We start from the raw sequence: 26,400 nt of genomic DNA, 5'->3' as shown, positions 1-26,400 counted from the left end.
ATTGTGGATATCTCTAATTATAAAAAGTCGAAATTAAAATATTAAAATTAATAGCGGATGCAGAATTATGTTTAACCTCGTTGTAGGTCGATTTCATAAGAAAGCTTCCTACTGTAATGGGATTGGTACCATGATTCGACTTCCGGAAAATTTCGACATATGCGTGTTTCTTCACATCCCTCCAGACCCCAAAACCACCGGCAGTTCAAAAGTTTATATATATATATATATATATATATATATATATATATATATTACTTTCTTGGGTACACGATAACTGACGTAATTTTGGGCCAATCACTTTAAATTGATACATAAAATATAACGACCAAAATTATCGGTCGAGTTGGTTAATGGGAAAAATCGGTCCACGGGGGTGGAAATGGGGATGCTTTTTCTAAAAAACAAAATATCGTTATAAAATATCGATTTCGTTTAAAGTTCCTACTATTCTTTGGATAAGGGCCTAAAACATATCTACTTCTTACTTACTTATAAATAAAGTTTTTTGATATCACCAACCATTGGCTCAGAGGGTGGACATAATGGAGTTTCGAAGATAAAAAAATCATACCTCCCTTAATAAGCACAGTATAGAATCGGTTCAGTATTGATCGTTAGTCCTCTAAACAATACTTAAAACTTTTGTATGAAACAATTTTTGATATGACCAACCCTTACGGGAAGGGATGACCAAAATGTTGCTGGAATTGTTAGAAGATGGGCCATGTCGCATGCTAAACATGTGAAACTTTTTTCACATGCAACCGTTGTCGTATTGTGTAAATTTGAAGTTTTTCTTAACTTTAAGGTGGAAATCTTTTTTATCCCCTACTTAGCACCGGTGAAATCTACCTCTGCCTTCCGACATATCGAATGGGTTTTTTTTTAATTCTTTGTCATTTTTACATTTTTTTTCATAAAAATAATTATTTTATTTATAAATTTAGTCCGAATTACTAAGCGTAAATATCATAAATTATTTGTCTATTCAGGACATAATGTTTATTGGATGGTAATATCTAAAACATTGCAATCGATTTAGTTCACTCCATTTCGTTATATTATTAGAGTTCTGACATTTTTATTTTGACGGTCAGTCTTTAAAAGGAATTAAATGAATTGCTTCATTTTCTGGGTTTTGAAATATTTTTCCAGTTCATAATGAATATGATTCTAACGAATGAATACCTAAATTCTCTACAAAAATAACCTTCAAACAGTTTTTACACCCAATCATGATCTGTATTTTTTTTACATGATGAAATTCATAGTAAAGAAACACGAAGCTTGTGCGTTGGAATATGAAATAATTTTTGTAGCGTATGAAAACCGTCATGCCTGGGATTCGTACCCGGGGCCTCTGGATGAAAGGCCGAGGCACTACTACTCGTACCACGGAGGCCGGTAAATTAATCGACTGTTTACAGAATTTCTATAATGGTTTTAAGAATACTTGGAGGGTTTTTATTTGTTTATTAAAAATAACGCGTGTTGTCAATATTTTACAAACTGTTATGAAGTTGCCACTCTTTTTTTTTTTTTTTTTTTAGCTGATCCTTCACATGATGACTTTCATCAACGGTAACTGTTGTTATAACATTCTTACGTGTACTATTTAGAACGAAAAAGGATGGGCCCGGTAGCCAGTAAAATATTTTTATACTTGGCTAAAAAAAGAAGGAAATCTGTGGAAGGACGCAAAATTGTCCTGTATACTAAAATTTTAACTTACGGGCTTTATTTTTAAATTTATGTAAAATAGCCTTAAAGATTCTATCTTGTACATAGTAGTATTCCTACGTATTTTTTTCAAATAAAATTTTAACGTAAATCTAATTTTTTAAACTTACAGAAAGTTCCATTTTGCAAATCTTTGTTTTAACCGTGATCATGGCTAACAAGCGTTCAGAAAGCGGTGTAATTTTTTATAGTAATTTTATAGTAGCAAGGAGGGTAGTAATATTAATAAAGTAGGTAAACAAAAGTACCTTATTCTACTTACCCGTTTTTTAACCGTATTTTGATTAATATTAGACTGTCATGAATAAAATTCGCATTGGAAGAGACTTTTCGGCCGTAAGCAATTTAATTTGATGTGAATAAAATGTAATGAGATCGAATCAATTTTTCGTGAAATGTGTTTTTAAATCTGGTCATTCGTTCGCAGACAGCGAGGTTACAGACGTCGGCGTTGAAAAATTCGTACCACATCAATTAGGAAATGCCGAGCGAGTGGATTTTCATTAAGGCATTTCTTTCTGTTAAAGGAATGAACAGATATAAATTTACTGTTTACTAATTTTTTAACGCTGTTAAATCTTCAGAATTAATTAAAAACGAAGCGCGTTGAAAAAGTTAGAATACACGGAAATGATTTTTGAGAATACATATTTTTTCGCTGAAATATTAAATTTCTTTTAAATTAACCAAATGACAAATTTTTTATGTAGACTTATTTGCCGACTGAAAAATTACAGAACTATTGTTTTCCTAAAACCACCCTAAAGACTTAATCTAATTTCTCTAATGAATAACATCACTATTTTAGTATGGGTCATTTATTTAGCTGGCATGGAATGCTTTTTTTCAGTACCGAATCTCACAAAATTGTGTTTCAGACAATGTGTTACGGTGGCGCAACCAATATTGATGCTTGATGCCACTGTAGCGACAGCCGCACTTCGAATCATTCTACTATCCTTTTAGCATAACATTTGCTTCATTACCTAGCAGCGAATGAGCCTTTATAAGACCACGATTTACTTGTAGCATCAGAAGATAATATATATGACTCGTCGACGTTCACTATCGCCCTCTTTCGGTTCTAAATTTTTTTACGGCAGTCAGATACTGAGTACGCTTAATGTCATGTGGCTCAATGAGAAACTTCCTTTTATTTTCTGTTTTTATCTACCTAAAGCCCAATTATTTTCAAACTCATCCCTTTCCAGAATACCCAATTGAATTTTTAAGCGCTAAAATTAACCTGATCACCATCAGCAGTTAATGAATTTCGTGAAATCCACTTATGTCCGTCTCGCCACACATAAGCCCATTATTTTCACGGGATTTGTACTTTATTTGAGTAGAGAAAGAATTTCCCCCGGATTTTCGGCTAATTTTTTTTAGCAACGTCTTTTCTCTTGTCTTACTCTTTGAACTTCGGATCGTGACACCCCACTCCCAATTGTTCTTCTTCGCATTTTTTAATACGAATAATGTGTTTATCTAATTTTCCGACTTTGGAAATCGATTACCTTCTTGTTTCATAAACTAATACACATTATTATTTACCAGGCCAACCGTTTTAGTTTTTTATGATAGACTTAAGCTCTCTCAAATTATGAAACACTAAAAATACACATCCGATTATAAAGCGTGGCTATATTTTCTTAATCAAAACTGGAATAAAAAGAAATGGAATTTGCACAATGCTCGTACATGATCAACAAATACAGGACTAGTTAATTGGATTACACTCAAGCATTCAATAACGTAGGCTTATGGGTAATTATCTGTTTTTACATTGGCCGGCTGAATTTGAAAACTATGAGCAAATAGCAAACAATGTACCAATATTGTTTTTTAATATGATTCTAAGAAAGGTGACTCATTTCCTGAGTTATAATATTTGGCTGGCACGTGCTTATTTTTACAATAAATAAAATCACAATAGATGTTATGTCAGACGCTTATAATGTTAGTTAATTTATGATTTAGCCTTTGCCACGTAATTATAATACCTGTTGACAATAGCCGCATATTTTTATAACATTTAAAAATATACCCAAACATTTCTTTTTATGGCAGAATATTTAATCCTTTATAAAATGTAAATAGAAGTATTAGAAAATATTTAAAAGTAGTCCATAATACCAACCGGTAACATAAAATAGTAAGTTGTGTTTACATGAAAGCAATTTGCTTCTGCGCGTAAAAACTAAACTGTACTTTCCAGTGGATACAGGCACCGCACTAGTCGAAGTAGTCAAAGCTTCAAAAGCTTCGATTCATTGCGGCGCGTGCGTGTGTATATATATATATATATATATATATACATACACACTATTAAATAAATAATACTATTTATTTAATAGATTTATAATATATATTTACTATTTTTTGACGTCATTGTCAGTATGAACGAATGTAGTCTTGTTTTCGTATTTATGAAATAAAGTGTGATTATAATTAAATGTATAATAGTTAAACCGACAGTTTGCTATTTTGTTCAACAAAGGAGTCAAACGATTTTTACTTCTGTCATGAATATGACAGAAGTAAAACCTGCATATACACCTGTAAGTAAACCTATGTATATACTTTTGTCTTCTGTCCATCATAATGTACGTTACACGTTTTACGGTAGACTTTTTTCGTCATCCTTAAGACGAAATAACACGAACTTCTGAATTATTAACGTTAGTTACGCAGTACGTGCAGCAAAATGTTACAAGAAAATGCAGTTAACCATCGTCGTCTACGAACAGATGGCCAAATTTAAAAAAATTTTTCACGGAATATTAATGCGTTGATTAAATTAAAACTATCCACAACGTGTGTTTAGAATTTCCTTAGACCGAACATTTTCTTGTACTGTGGCTATTTTTAAGTGAGCACGAATATTAATCCTATTTGCCTCTATTACTTCCTCTTCGTTTTTTTTAAAAGCGTATTTAAAAATATATCTTTATTAATTATATTTCTCTTCATGCTGTATGAATATACTGATGAAATGTCATCGCTTTCTTCTTACGTAATAATTTGTTAAAAAAACAAACGAGAAGAGGTTTTATAAATCTATCTTTTCATGACGGCCTACAATAACGTAAAAATTTGGTACCGTTTATCCAATATGATTGTAATTAGAATCAACTGTTATTAATTTCTCCTCCCATTACGTTACATCTTTAGAATTTTATCCGAAATTCCCGAAAAAGTAAAAACTGAGATTGACATACGCGGTTTGAAACATAACCTAAGTATTTTATCTTCTGCCGTATCCATTTATCGCTTACAGCCCGTTTATGCGTCTACAAAGGAATACGATAAAGTACGTGTGAATACACAAACGTTGTGCTGCTTTTGTGTGGTATTGTGGTTTGATGACATGTGTTAACTATAATGACCGCAGCAGCTGCTGGTAGGAAGCAGCTACAAACGGAACATTCGTTCACCTTTGGCAACCACCTACTCACATCCTGGCGCGTTCGTCCGTACACGCATGTGCGTCTCTTTCTATGGTCATTCTAGAGATGTGACTACTACAGAAGATGAGATTCTATATTTTATCAGCCGACTAATTCATTTCACAGTAATGGCAGAAAAGTTGTGGCTTTTGAATGCATGTATCTGAATGACTAGCTTACAGAAGGCAATTTGTATTATACAATTATGCCTACCACAAAATAGATTGCTTTCATTTATTATTTAAATGTTGTCTTTTTTAGATAGAGTGCAGAATACGGAAGGTATAATAGTTTAATGTTATAACCGCCTTTTACCATCTTTAAATTTAATTCCGTCTCTGTTATAGTAATCTTTTCTTGGTCGGTTTTTCAACCAGCTGAAGTCCAAAATCGCTGAATAACCTCTGTTCGAGTAAACAAATTTTTCGAAACTTCGATTTCTCTCGGTTCATCTTCTATTAGGCAGACCGAGAATTAATTAGAGGATTGTCATTAATCACCTAAATCCCTGAAACATCAGTTAAGGCAGTGTACGTACTGCGTATTATTTTCCATATTAATGTTTTTCTTTAAACTATCCGTCCCAATCATTGTTATGGCTGTTACTTATTTAAAAACCTTAAGGTACAAGCGCATTATTCTTGATCTTTTTTCTTTTAGAGAAATGATTTTCATTATCAATTCAATTTCGTTGAACTCGGCATTCTGATTTGGATCAGTATATTCGGCTTAGTGAAGAAGCCAACAAGAGACCACTCCTGATTTTCCTTAGTAAGTCAGTGGCCTGTTACCGCTGTTACGGTATCTGACATACATATTCCGGTATATAACGTTTGTACATAAAAATTAATTTTACCCATGCGTACAATGTACGTTTATCCTGGGGTTTTTTCAGTACGTATTATAAAAGTGAAGCAGAAGAATGCAGGTTGTTCGATTGTATAGATAGGTTTCCTTTTTTTGCTCTCTTTTCTGTGAATCTAACCATTTTGGGTAAACTGATTACGACTATTCAGAAAAATTGGTTTATCTTAACCTTGATTGAAATTAGGCTTTATCTTGATTAGTTTTGGTGTTTACAGCGTTCCTTAATGAAATTTTTGGTCCTCTTCGTTAAAAAGTTGTTTATGATTTACTCGTTCAGGATTTATTTTGTAAAAAAATATAAATGGGCCGTAATTAAATTATAATTTATGAAACAGCTGTTGTAGGAAATATTCTTGGAATTTTGACAAGCAGTTCATCATACTACAAGCAATTCTCCATACAACACAATTCTTATCGTTTACTACTTTCAATCACTTAAACCTATATTTATAATTCTTCCTATAGAAATTTTGTTTAAAGAGTTATAAATTAAATTTTTATCAATGATGGAACGATTAAAGTCATATCAATATAAATTATTGTAAAGAAGTGAATCAATAATCGAAAAAACAACTATTTACACAACTGTTCAAATAAGATTTACATTTCTTATTACTGTTTATGGTATTATCAAAATTTATTGTGCTTTTATGATAATGAATGATCTGTACGCACTCTTCCCTTAACATATGTACACCTCACCCGTCAAATTTTTGTGCGTGTGTGTAATTAGATGTAATCTAGATAGTAAAATGAGAGGAAAGATTTCGTTTACCCAAGATGTGTTGTTCTATGTTGCATTATTACTATTATTGTTATTAGTATTATTTATTTAATAATTATGATAACATTCTGATAAGAACAAAGCTTAGGCGTAAGCCTCTTATCAATGACTAAAAGACATTTAGGTTTACGTTTCATTAACAATATTTGTATTATGATTACGATATTTCTGACACATTTGACGTTAGTAGTAAGTGAACTGTCGGTGCAGTGCGGAAATATGCTTACATTTGTTCAAGCATCTTCGTACTGCCCTCGCTGTACGCCCGCACAATTCATTAGAATGTTCTTTCGTAACTGCATCGTAATGAACGATAAATTTCTCTTAAGGTTAAATAGGCAGACTGCACTGTGAACACTATTGATTCTAACGGATTTTAAAATTCGTTTGTCAATATATTTGAGTTTTTGGTTTGTTCTAAAGCCGTATTAATGTTTATGTATGTAAACTATAGGTGACATTGAACTAAAAGTTTTTTATCTACAATTCATAGTCCAAAAAATATAATCTTTATGAAATGAAAAAAATAAAAAAGAATTGGATTATACGAATAAATAAATGAATGATGCATTTATATATATTTCTTCTTCTTATTTTTTCTTAATTATCGGTAAATAATTGAATTATATAGAGTACGTTGAAGTATAAATATATATTTTTTAAATTCTGAAAAGCTTTTAAATATATATATTAAACATATACGTTTCAGTGTATGATTGAAAATATCCGAAACGATGTTGCTGCTCTTCTGCCTTCCTTTACATAGCGCTTCAAATTTTACTTTTCGTCTTGTAATAAAGTCGAAAATGAAAAGTTTTTGAATTTTATATTATTTTATAAAATGAATTTTACAATATTCATGTTTATATGTAGGATAATATATTAGGATAATTTAATAGAACGGGCGTATTCTTACCGTGATGCGTTAAAAAAATTATAAATACTCATATGTATAACGTTCAATACAAAAAAAAATTCCTTTACACTAGCGCCTATTTGGGTGATCACGCTTTTGGAAGTTCATAAAAAAAACACCAGAAATATAAAAATTTTATTTTATTATTTCCAGTTATCGATTGTTAGCGTACTTTAATAATTAGAGATCTTAAAAATATGATTTAGTTAGATAGTTTTCTCTATTTTGTTAGATAGTTTCTTTTATACGAATTTGAATACTAGATCGTGGATACCGGTGTTCTTTGGTGGTTGGATTTCAATTAACCATACATCTCAGGAATGGTCGAACTGAGACTGTACAAGACTACACTTCATTTACACTTGTACACATCATCCTCGTTCACCCTCTGAAGTAATATCTGAACGGTAAATCTCGGAGGCTAAACAGGAAAAGAAAAGAAAGAAGATAGTTTTTAATGTAAATTTTATTTCAGACCTTGTTGTGAAATGAAGATTTTGTTGTAATATTATTTTTATAAATAATTTATTATAAATTTTTATTATTTTAAAAATACTAATATTTTTTATTTATATATTGTTTTGTAACGTGAAAAGTTATTTCAGCGACGTCCTGAAGTAAAGATAAATAAATCGTTAAGTTATTATGATTTTATTATATTCTTTAAAATAAACTAAGCGATTATAATTTACTTTTTTCAGAGAACGTAACAGATTGACGTTACGTTCAACTTGTAATCTAATGCTCTGGCTAAAATTTAATTTGATTATACAAATTATTAATTCTTTATTAATATAATTATTTATAAGCAAGCAATACTCGTATTTATTATTTTCGAGATATGTACACATTTGATTTTAATGTATCCTTTTGTATGTTCTGTTGTTAAGTCAGTTTTACTTGTTTTAGTTATACATGTACTTATTTCCTAGCGCTAGAACTTACGTTTATTTGTGTATTCTTCTTTTTATATTTGTGTTTTTAAATTGAAAGTTTGCGGGTTTAATTAGCGGATTTTCTTAGTAGTAAACTAATGTTAAAGAATATATATAAAGAATAAAATATTTATTTTATAATACTAACACGTTGACATACAGACAGTTGTTGCAATAGCATCGCCATTAAGAATCGCAGTGATGAGTTTTTTCTATTATTTGCTGTTAACGTCCTCGCTCATTATAATGCAGGGGTTGTAGCTATTTATTTTGCCGTACAACCTAGATTATTAATGTTCTGTATTAGATTAAACGTTTGTTTTATTTCAAATTACTCTTCTCTTTTCAACTTAACCTAAACTTTAACGTCCAAATTATAGTGTGTGTTTTAGTTTCCTTTATTCTATTGCATTAATTAGAGACACAGAAAAATGCCTTACTGAGGTAAATTAAGTTATATTTTGTACTATACATAGTCCTAACAAAAATAAATTAAACAGTTCTACTTGTTAAATACGTTTTAATTTTTAAGTACTCCCACTTGCTCGCCTAGCATGTAGAATTATATACTTTTTTTTTTAACTGAATGTGTGTAGAATAAATCCTAGCCGAAATCGGTTAGATCGGTAGAGCAGGTCTCTGCATAGTTTTTATTTTTTAAACTTAACTGAAATAATATTACAAATATTGAAAAATGATTCTCCGTGCAAATCTCTTCGTAATAAAATAATTTTCATGTTTTTGCTGTAAGTACTCTTGACAATTCGATTTAAAAAACCCTAGTTCACCTTTGAGTATCTTGATTTATTAATCCGGGAATAAATACCAAAAACTGTTTCTTTTAATCGAATAAATTATTTTTAAAATTTATTTTTTTTTTTTTATATTAAATTATTCGCTTAACTTAGATCTTTTTTTTTTTATAAAGGAAGGTTTGATTGGAAATTTACAAGTTCACGTGATGTACAGTAATACAGGACTGTCGCAAAAACCTTTTTCAGAACCATAGTGACCTGTCATTTTTTTACTATAGTCTGGTATCAGCAGTTCTTTAGACAAGATCAGCCACGATTAATATGTATAAAGAAATCCTGAAACCTATTATTTTTATTTACAATGCTTTTTAATTGAACGGGTAAATCATTCGCTAACAAAAAATATTCACATGGTTATTCACTTACAGGTGAATGAGCGTGTGCGTGTTTGTTTATTTATTTTAAGGTAAGGTTTTTATGTCGAATATTTTTTCTGAATCGTTACCTGAAATGATATAGAGCAACTATTGTTACATAAACTATGTCAATCGACTGCTGTAATTTATTTGATAAAATTTCCTTAATGTAATTATGAACGAAAAGAATGTCGGAGAATTATTCATGATGCTTTAGGGGTCAGGACTCTTGGTGACATCATATGACCTCGATTTGTTATGTGCTTGTTGGTTTATATTCATAATAGACAACACATTTAGACCATATATTGCGATGGGTTTTGGTGAAGCTCTTGCTGTAATATATTATTTTTGTAGTCATGGTGTAGAGTAAAACATTAATTCGGTTTAAATTTTTTATGGCTAATTGAAATATCTACCTTGGTAGTATTTATTATTTTACGTACTACATTATTTAATTCCATCTTAGATGTAATTTAGAATTTGTATTATTATTATTATTATTATTATTATTATTACGAATTATTTATTTCGGGATTTTGTATTGTTTATTTTGAAATTTTGACCGAAAAAATAACCTTTTGGATTAGCATGTCGTTAATCAGTTGAGTCTACTGTCATAAAAATACAGCTGAAAATATTTTCTTCGAACCGGCAATTGCCTGACTATGTATGAATACATTGTTAAGCAGCAGTCCGCGATACTTGGAATGAAATTTTTTGTTGTTCGCTCGAATTAATGTTAATACTTTTCTCTTAAACAGTAAATTTGTGAAATACATTTACAGCTTACCTGTCTGTTTGGAGTAAAAAAAATTATTTTTTTCCTAATTTGAAAGAACGGTGCTATTGTTGAACGAAGTTGATGTAAGATAAAAACTTATATATTTACTTTTTTTGGGTGATTATTAATTCACCGTATGAGCTCGAAGCTTGTACTTATAGCTTATGAAAAATGAAATTTCTGATCGGGATTCGAGCCTGGAACTTTTAGGATGAAAGGCTGAGATGCTAACAATTCACCATCGAGATAGGCAAATATTAAATTGGTTTGCTGGTAAAGTAGAAAACATATTTTGCTTAATAAGATTTTAATCGTTGAAACAACTCAGGATTTTGCTTAATATGAAATGGACGATAACTGTTGGCTTATATTTAAATAGGTATTGCGGTGTTAGTTCTAGTTAAATTCACTAAATTCTGTCATTACAGTGAGTCATTCAATTTAGTTTTTGCATAAGTTTTTAGTTTGTGATAAAATCATTTATCATTTCTAATACATATGTTTAGCTAAAATTTAAAATCCGTTATTTTTATAAAATATAAAAACTTATGTTTATATACGTTTCGCAGTTACTCTTGTATTAAATAAGTTTCTTAGGAGTTAAAAAATTACTTTGTTTGCATAATGACTTGAATTCATATTTTTCATATTTATTATTTCTACCTGGGAAATTCTTATTTTGTATTTTATCGACGAGATTATTGCACTACAATCGATATTGTTTAAGAAGATGCAGTTACGATGAGTGAATTCCTGAATCCTTAGATAAATCATATCGGTATCCTGATACGCAATATTATGAGTCTTTGAGAAAATAAATTTCAGTCAGAAAGGGTAAAAAAAAAACATGTTCAGTTTCTGAAATCCTTAATTCAAAATAAGATTATTGAGACAGAAATCTGAAATATTATTAAATTTAGATTGAATTCGGTCACATTCTCGCCTAATAGTGCGTTAACTGTGATTTCACGGATACTGAATCGGTATGACTTCATTTTACGTATATGTTTGTACTTATTTAAAAAAGTGTTTCATATCGACAAACAAACTTATTACAATCGTTTGGTCTTTTGTAGTTTACTAATGTGCACATAGGGAAGAATAAAGCCCTGTAATCTAACCGGTATCTGATATTAATACTCGTCAGTGAACCACTTGCTAGATTATAAAAGGCACTACCGAATACACTTTCTGGCTTGCGACAAGATTCTGTCGACAGGCTCTAACAAATGCGTTCTCACATAAAAAGAATCATTGACCGCCAGTAAAACAGTACAGTATTAACATTATTCGGCAGGGAATTCGGTTTTGGAAAGTTGGTAGAACTGAGTGTTGGCTGCTATCTAATTATCCGTGCAGTGAAAGTTATGACACAACGCAACATGGTGCTTGGTGCCAACATTCTGTCTTCATTAGCACTACAATAAGTACACTACACTGTTTACGTACCACACACGAAAATAAAGTAGGCGTAGTGAGTGGCATTGCTGTTGTAAAACATTGCTACTTGTGACCGTGAGCAGATCTTTTGTATAAAATTAAACTAAATAAAAATTATTATGTGCACAGCTGACTCATTGTTTGACTGCTATTCGTGTGTAGTGATTATAGTAGTTAATATTATTCGTGTGTGGTAATCGGTAGAGAGAAAAGTTTTTTTTAAATTCACATCATTATAAAAAGCAATTACATATTGCATTTACGTTAAAACATGAAATTATTTGTTGTAAAGACTAAAGTTTTAGAACTCCGAAAGATACTTTTTATAAAAGATGGTTCAAATTTTGTGCTTTAACATTTATCCTTAGATTATATATATATATATATAATATACTAACCGGTCAGGACCTCTGACGGGTTCATCATTCTCATGGTTGTGAGAATAATAAATATTTTTCAGATATTCAGTAAAGAAAAAAAATTGGTAATGAAGTTAAAGGATTAATTTTTGTTTCTTTAATAAATATCTTTACATCACAATTTCGACCTCAAGGGGGCTAGGGCCTCAGTCTGTGGCCTAAAACCTTCCCTAGGATAACACGAATGTATCCTGAAAATTTGAAAGCTATTGAACGGTTGGTTCTCGCCGATACAAAAAACAAACAAATAGACAAACTTTCGCATTAATGTATTAGATACCAGCCGATATTAGATGTTAGATTAAATATTAGATATTTAGCCAGGGGACTCCATGGGGCTGAATCAAGAGCAGCAAAGCTCGTCATTATAGTCTGGCCAGGGCGGTCCGCCCCCTTTGTCCCCCGGCATTGTTCGTTACCATCATGGTTGTGAGAATAATACTGATAAGTAATAATTATTTAGGTATTCGGGCTTTATAGAAACCTGAAAAAGAAACTAAATTACAAAATACAGATTAGTAGTAACTATGGTAACTAAAAATTAGTAGTTGACATGGGGACAAATAATAACGAATTAAAGTAATTAATTTTTTCCTTTAATGAATATCTAATATCTTTAATTCACAACTTTACCTCCAAGGGAGCTAGGGCCTCGATCTGTGGCTTATAACTTTCCCTTGGATAACGTGAAAGGGATCGGTTGGTTGGTTCTCGCGTGAAGCTGATAGAAACAACAGACAATAGTATAATTATTGCATATAATATAATAATTTGCATTTATATTTTTTTTTCTTCATTATTATATAATGAATTATAAGATCAGTGTTTCTAATTTCCGCTCGTTTTCTGTGAAGTTGTTGGAATTCTATAATTTTTTTAATCGTTTAGCAAAATTCATTCGCAGATTAAAACTGATGCATTTTGTGCTAATATTCATTAAAAAAAAATATATCAAAAATCTTAAGTTTCACCATAGCTGTTACTTCAATCAACGTTGAATTAAATAAATCACCAGACATCAGAAATATGGTAATATTTATTTCATTTTTTTACCTAATTATCAGACGAGGCTATGAACAGTACACAGCAATCCACTGCCCATAAAAAAAGGATGCCGATAATATGATAAGCTTTCTGTTTAAATTACAATACTGTCCAAATCGAGCGACATTCGAGATAACCTAACATTTGACTCAGATTTAAAACAGAGGAAAAGTGTAATCTATAGATTAAGTCCAACATTAATAGATGGATAAATAAAGACAAATTTTGTTGGTAGCCCGTATGTATCGAGTATTAAAAAAACTATTACCAGAAATAGGTATTGTGTTAATAGGAAACAGTTGGATTTATCAACATGAATTGTTCTGTTGCAAACAGACGTCTTACTCGGTTGTGAAAAACATCTGATTGTGAATGTAGCGAAACGAGACGCTATCAGTGTAGAAGAAAGGTTTATTAGTCCATTCCCCCTCCCCTCGGTATAGTAACACGTAGGATACTACATTATTTCAGTTACGTATGAGAGAAGAAATTTGTGGCATGTGTGAAATATGAAACCCCGACCGAGATTCGAAATCATAACTTTCCAGATAGAAAACAGACTCTTCGCCTTAAAGATTTCGATTAAGAGTTTTCATAACAGTTTTTTTTTATTGTTGTGACGTTGGAAATGCCAACCGTGTATTTCAATGAGAAGATAAAACGGTTGAAACGACAGACTACAAAACGCCGTAACTAATTTGAGCCCAGGTAGAAAAAAAAAGAAAAGATTATAGTAGAACCCTATTTGGTTATAGTCTTATGCCGGCATACTAATGATTGTATAATGGAAATTATTAGTTTTAAACAAATCAGATCTTTTTTTTTCGATTTGATTTCAGATACTTTATAACCGTTATAAAAACGGACTTGTAGTGTAATGCAATAAATTTATCGACCTGCTTGTTTGGAACACAGCATTATATATCATCATTAGGCTTAGTAGATATTTGTAATTTATGAGCGGAGTTGATAATACAGTTTACGAAGGGTAGATGCACCCATATGCCTTTCACCGGCCTCCATAGACGACTGAACCGCAAGCACCGGGTACTAGGCTTTGAATTGGCCCAGCTCTTGTCCGGTCACGGTTGCTTCAAAGCATACCTGTGAGCGTGGGCTTGGAGACCCTCCGCTGAGTGCGATTACTGCGAAAGGCAAGACTCTGTAGAACATACCGTCTCGAATTCGAAAGGTTTTTACAGTTCAGGGAAGCCTGCCTGAGAGAACTAGGCATACTAATTCCCGAATATGTCACGGGGCCTACGCTGCAGAATAGACGGATGTGGTACGCAGTTTATAAGATTTTGGCGTCGACCCATCGGGTTGGTCTAGCGGTGAACGCGTCTTCGCAAATCAGCTGATTTCAAAGTCGAGAGTTCCAACGTTCAAATCCTAGTAAAGTCAGTTACTTTTATACGGATTTGAATACTAGATCGTGGATACCGGTGTATTTGGTGGTTGGGTTAACCACAGTTCTCTCAAATGGTCGACTTGGGAGTGTATAAAACTACACTTCACTTACACTCATACATACCATCCTCTGAAGTAATATCTGTCGGTGATTCCCCAAGGCTAAACAGGAAAAAAAGAAAAGATTTTGGTTCAATTACCCAGACAAAGATGGCGGAAAAAGCGTAATGATTTTCTGTTGGTAATTAAGGCAGATCTGGTCGCAAGGAAAAGAAACAGAAAAAAATGAGTTTGTAATACCTTTGTAAATAATTTTTTAAACTCATTATTACGGCCTGTTTGATATATTGCATAACTGGATTTTTTATAAATGTTACTGAAATAGCACGTGAAAATTTATATATTTTTTTAAATACAACCACAGTTTTTACAGTAATATTTACTTGTAGCAACTATAATTTGCATTTTTCATTTTTATTCTATTAAAAAATGTGTATTGGACAGGAAGAGTCATTCTCATCTTCCTACCTGGATATGATATCCCTCGTATAAAGAGTATGACAATAGTTCAATAATTTTGGTTCTTTATGAAAGTGATTGTAGTAACAGAAAATTTAAGATGAAACATGTTATAAGTCGTAAATGTTATAAATTTATATAGGAGCAAATTTAGCTTTCTACCAAATTAATGTAATTCCTGGTAATGTTTAATTTATTTACAGTCTTTTATAATGAGAATTTACTCTTTTTCTTTTTGTAATGCCAAAAAATCTCACTAACTTTCGATCGAAATGGTTTTTTTTTTATTAGTTGTCACTCTTAAAAAATACAGTAAAACTTTGTTATAATGCGATTCAAGGAGCCGATCAAATATGCTCGTTACAGCCAACTGCTCGATACTCCCGAGTTTCCACTTCGTAACAGAAATTTTTACGCCGTCATTATCTATTATAATACAAAAAAAATACTTAATACCTAAGAACAGACTGTTTTAAAATAAAATATCGATTTGTTTTGTATTAGACTAACAAATAGAATTTAGATTTAATACAATTTTTAGACGTTATTACGTTTTGCCTTTAACTAAAACTTTTATCGTTCAGAGAATTAGCAAAAAATATATATATATGGTAATAAGTGTGCAGTAAAACTTACCAAAATCATCGAGGAAAGTAACAGATGAACACCACACAAAAATTTCTGTCGCACGTTTTTACGTACAAACTGCATTTATTAAATCTAAAAAATCATTCTAATCTATTTTTTCTTCGTTCTAATAAAATTTTTCAAGAACTTATTGCGCATACAAACTAATTAAGCCTTAAAGTAATCGTTTATTCTTGTTTGTTTAATACTCTTATACCTGTAATCATTAAAATAGTTTTGTAGTTTATTCAAGTGCTCAACGAATTCATCGCTTACATTATTAGTCTCGTTATACTCCATTAATTTTTTATACATTCTTTATCGTCAATCATTGATACGACTGGGAGAGTAGTAGATTCATTTTCGTTTTCAGCTTCGCTATCACCTGCACGACTATGAATTAGCTCAGTAATAATGTCTGCATCAATCGGAATTTCTGTAGTATGTACGTAGTGATCTATTGAGTATTCTTGAAAGGCTGACGTTTTATGGAGTTAAGTATTTGAATCCATTTTTACAGTAATATATCGTTTTCATCTTGGTATTATTCCATCGAAATATGGCGTGCCATATTTTTTTAGCAAGAAATACTAACTTGAAAACGCATTTATTGACGCGACTACAGTGTTACAGCATTGTATGTGGCTACTGGGTATCCGACCGATCACTTTAATGCAACACTGTTTGTTTAAATGATTCTACGGTACAGTACTGTGTTTATATACTGAAAATTATGACTACTGAATTTACCAGTTGTGGTAGGACTGGTAAAATTTATTTTTAACCACACTCCTCTTCAAGACTATTGCTTAAATCTATTAAAATGTGCTATATAGTTCGATGAACCTGTTTGGGCGGCTTTGACGCCCATCATTTAGCTACAATCTTTCCTAGAATTTTGCAAACAGAAAAACCCGAATAATTAAAATAATTACCAGCCTTTGTAATACCGCAATGGAACTTGTGCTGCGTATACTTTAACTGTACGTACTGAATGAACAACGTGCTGTGCAAACCTTTTGTTTACCCTTCAGACCTGACCTGAACAAGCCTTAGATAAATGTCATAGTCTTTCCGTATAAATCGTAAATGAATAAGTGGAATTTCCCATACGTTGAGATTTTTAGGTTGTCATTTAACATTTTTGAATTAGAGTATTTAAAAAAAGGGAAATTTTCGTAATATCCAAGTTTATGATGATGCGTCGATAACTCGCTAAAAGCAAATTTATCAGTAATGAGATACGAAACCAAAGAAATCCTGGAATTTACTCGTTACAACCAAGTTCTCGTATAAACGATCTCGTTATTCGCGGGTTCCACAATATTTAAAAATCATAAATACTATTATTATATTTGATGCTTGGTTGCTTGAAGAGTCATTTTGTTTATTTCTGTTAGAAACAAAAAATTATAAAACATTTTATTTTTGCCTAAAACATGCTTCAGAATTATGTTCGCATTTCGCTTGCAAATATTTCTTATTTTGTTATTTGTAAACATTAATCGCATAATATTTACGTTGCTTTATTTATGTCTCACAAGGTTATAAAAACTGGCCTCTGCTAAATAAATTAAAATTACACTTTCTATATCTATTTTTTCTTTATGTTTTTATGTTTTCATTTTAAAGATCTTGCGTCACTCAATCTGGTGGTAGTATTGAGTCACGTTTCGGTGTACGACGTCACTCGAGCTTAGTTAAGTAATGAATTGGTGTAATTCTTTTGAGCCAAGAACGTTGTGTTTTTTTTTACTTCAAACAGAACCAACTGTGAAATAATCTTTTTAGAAGTTACAGAACTATCTAATAATTAAATACCACATTATGGTGTTTAATGATTATTGTTCGAAATTTTTTTACTGATTGCTTAATTTTCTGATTATTTACTTTTTAATTTTGGTTACGTATTATTGCTCTTGAAACGGCGATTCTCTTCTGCTTTTATGAATGCTGATTTCATTCACTGAGAAATAATTTACTATGTACCAATTAGCGTTAAAGTATCCTTGCGATTGCTACGCTTTAACCTTATTAACTATTGTCCGAGTACATTTCCGATTGCACGGATCGAGATAGCATAACTGATGACTGGTTTACTGCTAAAATGGGATTTTTATCAGTATTTAGTGGATGCATCATAAATTCTTATATGAAACCTCATATCGGTATGTGGTTCTGTTTTGTGTTACCAGTAATGACAGAATTGGAATTTAATTGCTCTTCTTTACCGTCATCATCTTTTCTTTATTAATTCAGTAACGTGCAGTCTATCCATTCTCAATAACTGAATGTACAACTCGCATTTCTATGTACGTATAGATACAAACAGAAGAACGGCATAACAGCCTGTATAAAGTTTATACTGGAATGACATCATACCTTCTTTTAATATATATATATATATATATATATATATATATATATATACACGCGGGCGCGTAGAGAGAGAGAGAGTGCGTGAGTGAGAGCGGCATCTCTTACTGTTCCCTTTAACTTTTGAATTTAACATATAATGCATGTTATACGTATAATAAACCTTCATGGTCATAAACACAAATTTCACTAGCTAATCAAAATATTTCTTACTTGAGTTGTGTTGAACTATTTTTTTCTTAATTTACAGACGTACAATGTCTTGCATGTGTAAAATGCTTTAATTTATGTATTACTTTTTCAAAAAAAATCTTATGTAGTAGTTTGGTTCCAGAAATATTGAATAGAAAATATTTAATTAAAACAACAAGAATTCATTTTACTCTTATTTTTCTCCTGTATGAGGCATATGTATAAAATTGACTTCGGACATAATTTTCCGATACCTACTTTTATCGAAGATGGTGAGATGGATGAGACAATCAATAAAAACATGTGTTAGATCCTTGTCCAGAATCTGATCCGAGACGAGCTGATCAAGAAGGCGAAGTGCTAACCACTGCAAGTAGTGCTCGGTATTTCTTTAATTACTTTTTTAAACGGTGTTGAATTACAACCGTGGTAGAGATTGTTCGTGATAAAATTTTCGTAAAATGTAATTTGCGGTAATAATCACCCACATTAATTAATTATTCTTATTTTTTTAATGCAATAATTTACTTATTTTATTTTATTTTGTTGTATATGGAACTTATTACGTTGTCTGCTAACTAATAAAATTAACCTTCTTATTTGGATAGCTGTTATCCGCAAATAATTTTTTTTTTTAAATAAAAAATAAAAAAGTTTTTTTTTAAATAAGAATTTTAAAAAGCTCGAAGAATCTAGTCCTAGAATTTAAGGGTCCTTAAATTTTCCATTAAGCAAGTTACAGTTTTTTTGAGATATTCGCAATTTTTTGTTTTTTATAATTGCTATAGATTATCTAAAAAAAAAAAAAATTATATAGCTCCAAATTTTATCAAATTTTGTTTTATTTAAACTAAAATGTATTGCTGAAATTTACTTCAGTTTTCAATGTGCCTTCATATGAAGGGTGTAAAACAAAACACACACACACACACACACGTATATATATATATATATATTTAATTATATTAATTTTTACGGTAATCGCATGTATTTGTTTTAGTTAACATGTAAGATGTTCATATATTGTGTAATACCGAAAAATTAGGATATATACTTAAAATTTTGCAACATAAGCATCGCTTTTGATAAATAAATGATATGAATGAATGACTTCAAGAGTTTTAAGTACTAATATCTGTAAGTACATTTATAAGTATAAGTGTGATCAAAAAAAAAAAAAAATGATAATATTTATTCTCGTTAATGACAAAGTTTAATTTTGTCGTCATTTTTAGATTATTAATGTTGTTAACGCTATGATCTTAACCATGTTATTAATACATGGATATTAAGCGACACGGTCACGATTAGTAAATGCATGGCGACCATTCACTGCATCATTTGCCGCTGGCACCGTTTTGTAGGTAGGCGTCAAAAAGTACATCTGACCGTTAAACTTCTGCCAAATCCCTTCTGCCTATGCTCAGAGAGAGTGAGAAATGAACGTGAAAAAAGAAAGTATTCTCTGTTTATTGTTATCGATAAGATCTTTTATCAGGATTTAACCTAGATTCAATAACTACGGCAATTTTTCAATCTTTTGATTTAAAAAAAAAGAAGGAAAATTATTTGCTCACCCGATGTTTTACTAAGATATTTATAAAAAATTGAAATAAAGGATAAAATCGTTATTGCTGCGGTCTGTTTTAGTAGTTTCCTTAATCATTTACAACAATTATAACTCCACTCGTATTTTAAAAAGAATGTTAGTGTAAAAAATTGTTCAGGCAAACTAATAAAGCTGTTTGTGATAGCCTGTATTAATTTGCATTATATCACTTCAGCCTCATTTTATTTATGTTTAGCATGTGTTGTATATGTTCTTGTTCTTTCATTCCTTTAATCTTCTGGAATATTTCCAAACAAAAAAAAATCTTGTGAGAACTGTTTATTAAAACAGTTTACGTGCTGTATCTTCGCCAACTTTTTATTTTCATTATTGATGGCTTGTGATGTAGTTAATAGAGAACAAAGTTGATTCCGTTCGGTTATTTACGTTGTTCACATTAGTTTAATTTTTTGTTGATGGGTGTTGTTTTACTATGCAATATTTTTATAACGATATTTACAAATAAAAATTTACAAGTAAATCGCTTGTATTCAGCTGGCCCGGTTGATCCTGAAAGAAAAACAATGTTTGCAATGTTAATATAAACATCGGAAATTCTTTTATCAACGTATTTACTGATGTTAACCGATTTATATAAAACTTAAAAAACATAAAATTTTATTGAGCATTTTGAAATTCAGTTTCTAACTGATGCCTATGCTTTATTTACACGCTGTCTGTTTACTTCAATTTTTAAGGTATGCGATAAGTAGTATTATTCCAAATTTAATTTCATTCATAAATAGATTTGAAATAATCTGAAATGTTATACTTTGTATCTTAGAAAGATCATAGCAATATTTTGCCATAGTCGCAACTTCGAACATGTTTGTCATCGTGGTCTGCTGTACTTGACCAGACTTTAGAAGGGAACAGAAAAAATGTTGATGAAGTAGGAAAATATAAGAAACTGTCGATGAAACTACATAGAAATTCGCTTAATCGCTTATAAAATTATTATTCATATAGAGTTATGAAGTGGACGATCGGTTTTTTCTCGCCAGAAACAAGCACTTCCAGATTTTGGCGAATAAAGCAAACAAAATTATATACCAAATGATAATTCAGTGACCGTCATGTACAGAGTAAAAATTTCTGATAGGCTAGGACCACGATCGACAGAAAATATTATTTATTTATTGTTAGTATCATATAATCATGTTAAACGTATCTTTGTTATGTACGACTGGGTTTGACATGAGATGGAATGATTTGTCACTGACTCGTGTATATATATATATATATATATATATATATATATATATATATTGTATGGGATTGTGTACGAATGGTTAACGGCCCGAAGGTCGGTTTAACTTATCCTCTGCTTTCAGTTGCCATTTTAATTCCATTCAGCATTATAGATGCCACCGAACGAGTTTTCATCATAAATAATATTAACAAACTAAGTTCGTTTTACGCTCTTGGTCGAAGACGCAACTGTCAGAAGTTACAGGATGCGGACGATTCTTTACCCCTCCAAAAATATATTATACCGGTTAATGAATTTCCATTAGACATAAAACGGTAAACAGAATTTATATACCTCTACACCATCTTCTAATAATCAGTAATCACCTATGTTCATGGCTAAAGGGAATTAATAGGTTAAATTGTATTAATATTACTACTGTTCTTTATTCTGATTTTGTACTGATTCATTTTCTTTTGTTATAGGGTCCACCCCAACCGGGGCAGCCTTTCAAATTTACCGTGGGGGAATCTTGTGACCGTATTAAAGAAGAATTTAATTTTCTTCAAGCACAATATCATAAGTGAGTATGAATTACCTTTATTTATTATTTGTACCATGTATTGAAGTATTCTTATATATATGTACAGCAGTAAATTAAGGTTACACATTGTTAAACGCATTGTTAAATAAACAAATGTATACATGCATATTTCTTAAATTCGATGTAAGTTAGAAGAACTTTACGAATGTGTTGTGGTCTACTGAAATAAATTTGTAGTGACCTACTTTGATATTGGCATATCAATATCGATAATAGACCAGAAGTGACGTACTATAATAAAAATTAAATTGCAAAATTTAATTTGTTCTTATGTATAATGTAATATTTTTACATATTTCACTATAAAAAAGAACTAAATAAAAATATTTGTACTGTAAAAAAAAGATGTGGAACTGGAAAATTGTTTAATCAATTTAAATGTTCTTATTTGATTTTGTTGACGTAAGTGTGCTTGTGAATAAACTACGGATATTAGTTCAATCAAAGCTGTTACGACACGTGGATTTACGATACCAGATGAATTTTATATCAAAATTTATATATATATATACACTAGCATCCCCATTGTAGCAATTTAGTAGGTCAACTCACTCTTCCCGTCTAATCTGTCTCCTGGATCCCCTTTGTTCATTAATTCATGCATGTGAGAATAATAATAATGATAAAAATTAAAGCCTGTTCAATCTATAAAAAATATCAATTTATTGTAATTTCTTAGCAGCAACAGTTTGGTCGACACAGGCCTTAACTCTGAGTGAGCTAAGAATGTGGGTTTCAAAACCCACATTCGACCATACATATTAAAAATATTAGTTTTAACTGGTTACCCGTACTTCGTAAGGCAGATGCAGCCAGCCGCATCGTATGTACAGTAACAATGGCTGTGTTGGTTTCTCCGCCGCGCAGTACATCGTTGCACCCCTTAAAAAATGGAAATTCAAAGAAACTCGACAATTTTTAAAAAATATTTATCTGAAGAGTATTTACAAGCCCTAGTTTAGTAAATATCTCGTTTAGTATAGTCGAAAATGGGGAAAATTTGCAAGCATTCAAATTTTTTTTAACTTTCTTCACCCCTTTCAAGGTTGACTCTTGAAAAATTTACATGAAAATTAAACACACCAAAAATGAAGTTGATTTTTTTTTATTACCGAGAAGTTAAAAAAATAATAAATTTCATTGTTACTCCATTTAACCCTTTAAACTCGGAATTTCAAAAAAATCCTTTCTTAGTGTACACTTACACCGTAAGAGTATGTATACAAATTTTCATCAATTTATTTTCAGTAGTTTTTGCTGGGCAGGCAGTTAGTCAGGATATGTTCTTTTATGAATATATTTAATACGTTTTCGCCTATGGATATCTAGTTTACTACTGATACTGGTAGTTTCAACGCTGTTAAAAATTTTTATTTTTACGTAGTCCACAGAGTTGATAGTAAAATAAAGCGCAAAATTTGATTAAGTAATCCTCAAAGTTTGAACTTATGTCAGGATTATTTTCGTAATAATTGTATTAAAACATTTGTTACGGTTTAGCAAACTTCTACATTTTTCTATTCATGTTTAATAAAAGAGAATTTCTATTTAATTTGTTAAAAATAATTATTTTGAAACTATTCCGCTGTCGTACTTTTTTATACCCACTTATTTCAACATATTTATGAACAAAACAGTACCTGATTGTCTGTTTACCTAAAAGACCGTTAGTTGTGAAAATTTATGCCGTATTAACGCTGATTTTACTATTAAGAAAATTTTCTGGTGATTATTTCTTGTTCCATAATCGTTTAAAATTATTTATTCCATATTTCCTCTTAACAGTTTATAAAAAAAAAAATCATTATCTATTTTCTGCATTATATAGAAATAATTTTAAAATTCAAGAAATATATTGTTGGTGTAATTTTTCGTCCATAATGTTATATATAGACAACTTAGTAGTTAAGCACTATTGATTAGTTTTGAAAAAAATTTAATTCTTGAAAAATTGTTAATAAAATGAAAAAAATAGGTAAGTAAACTGTTGCAAAGCAATTATTAGTTAAATAAATTCTAAATTTAATAATAATGCAGTGAATAAATAAAATACTGATTTTTTTTTTTTGTTGAGATTTGGTTTATAAACAATGTGTTTGATATTATTTCAGTCTTGTACTTTATGTATTATATTGTTACTGTATTATGACCGTAATCTTATTTATTTCCTCTATCCAGGTTATGTGGATTTACTTATGGCTTAAATCTGAAATGTCGATTTGACTATATTTAAAAAACCAAGAAAGTTTAATAAGTTTTATTGTCATAGTACATATATTATTGAAATTATTTTTATAAAATATGTTGTTCGAACGAATTTTGGGTTTGTATTGAGTGTATGTGTATGCATTTTATATATATATAATAATATCATGAAGAATCAGTGCAGTGTTTAGAAAAATCATAAATGTCTGCAGGTGGTTTATTTAAATATATTTTATGTATGTGTGTGTACGAGCGCGTTTGTATCCATAGACATTTTGTCATTAGGAATCGTTTTATGGACAACGGATAGAATTATTTTGAGAACTCAAAATTTCATTTCTGTTTCAGAGAAATTTTTGAAGTAGTAGATAGCGATTGGATTTCGTCGATAGAATTTAAAAAAAAATCATTTTCCCTTACTTTCAAACATTTAAAATGTTTTCAGTTGGTATTTGTTTACTTCTTTAGATTAATAATTTAACATAATCGTTTTACGAATCATAATTACAGTATCATTTTTTAGACTACATTTACAGTGTGCTGTAGCATTACATTTAATGTTAAGAAATGCACCTGTATTACGCTAACGTATCGATAATTAATTTTTAATAAAACGTAATTTTGTTGAAAATGTTAATCATGAATGATTTGCTAGCCTGTACATTTTATTTTTTTAATGTTCGTAAGATTTTTAAAAACTTTATAACTGCTGTATGAATACAGACAAGGTAACAAGATCCAAATTCTTACTCACTGATTATATTTAGAGTATTTACAATAATAATAATTATATTGTCGCGTGTTTGCGGTTTGAGCAGGATATTGATAGACTGACAATTGAAAGTATTTATATAATTACAATTTATTGGTTTAAAAACACAAGTAAAACAATCCAGATTAATAATAATAATGACAACAGTAATAATAATAATAAGCGACAATAATAAACAACTCACAATAATAATTAGAATAATGACAATAATAAATTAACAAATAATGATCGTAGTAATCACAACCATAACAACAACAATAGTAATAGTAGTAGTAGTAGTAATAATACGAAGAATAATAATAAACAGTGGTTACATACAAAACAGTATTTAAAGAAATCGTCAGGATTTATTCACAGGTCGATAAATAAGAAAAGCAGAATTCAGTCCCATTGACAAAATACATAAGCATGACCGTTAATTTTAACACTTAACCGCTAATCTTATCTTAACAAACAATAGTACAATAGATAAGACAAGTATAAAATTCTTTTACTGCAAATACCTTAGTAACTCACTGAACTTCAGTGAACTCAACGAACCATTTCTTGTTTTCATATACTGGAATTACTTGTAACTTCACTGTAATTATGTTGAACCTAAACTAGAAATTTGCTCCTTCACTGACCTTGCAGAATACACTCGCAGATTGACATCATAACGTCTCGCTTAGGCTGATTCGCAGAATTGATTTTTAATTGGTCTTCCCCCGAGTATTTATACTCCTATCCTCTTTACCTGCTAGACCGGACCCAACTCGAAACGTGAGAATCATCGACTGCCCTCACATTTTCTCATGAAATTCCGAACCTTGTTCCGGTAACTCTTCTCACGGAACAATATCTGTTTAGTGTGTAAGTAGGTAATATTACGAAAGACTATTGTTAAACGGACCCCTTTCTTTTACTAAAAGGGTTTCTTTTATCCCCTTTCTGGATTCCTCCCATTATTAAATTTTCTACTACTTTCTTCATAATTGGCAGGAATCCATTATTCAGGGCCGTTATACCGGTCTTGTTACAATATATTCTTACGAAGCCAATCATCATACGTTACTTCATCCGAAGTAGGAGACCGATCCTATTTCATAAACCAAAGTTAATTGTAAAATGCTACAACAACGAGCATCTTTATAGTTTAAACAAAGGAACCGTATCACTTGGAATATATCGGCACTGTTGCCCCTTCACGACATTTTAGTATGACAGGAACTCAGAACTATAGGCCTGTCGAGATTATATTTCCAGTTAAGTTATAAGTATTAGCCGCACGGTGTCATTAATATGGAATATCATATTTTATTTTGTTGAATCAATTTTCTTAAAAAAATTGTCTCGCAACGTT

At 30.6% G+C, this 26,400-nt stretch overlaps 1 protein-coding gene across 4 annotated transcripts in view; it reads left to right on the top strand.

The window, feature by feature from the left end:
- Positions 1 to 26,400, top strand: part of LOC142327837 (transducin-like enhancer protein 4) — a 201,691-nt gene that overhangs the window by 46,591 nt on the left and 128,700 nt on the right. For all 4 annotated transcript variants that reach the window (XM_075371188.1, XM_075371196.1, XM_075371205.1 and 1 more), the window contains exon 2: positions 21,963 to 22,060. In XM_075371188.1, the coding sequence (XP_075227303.1) occupies positions 21,963 to 22,060 (98 nt within the window). The remainder of the gene's footprint in view (positions 1 to 21,962; positions 22,061 to 26,400) is intronic.

Source organism: Lycorma delicatula, chromosome 1 (genome assembly GCF_047948215.1).
Source record: "Lycorma delicatula isolate Av1 chromosome 1, ASM4794821v1, whole genome shotgun sequence".
NCBI lineage: Eukaryota > Metazoa > Arthropoda > Insecta > Hemiptera > Fulgoridae > Lycorma > Lycorma delicatula.
Note: the sequence above shows the minus strand (reverse complement) of the source record. Positions and strands in the feature narration are given on the sequence as shown.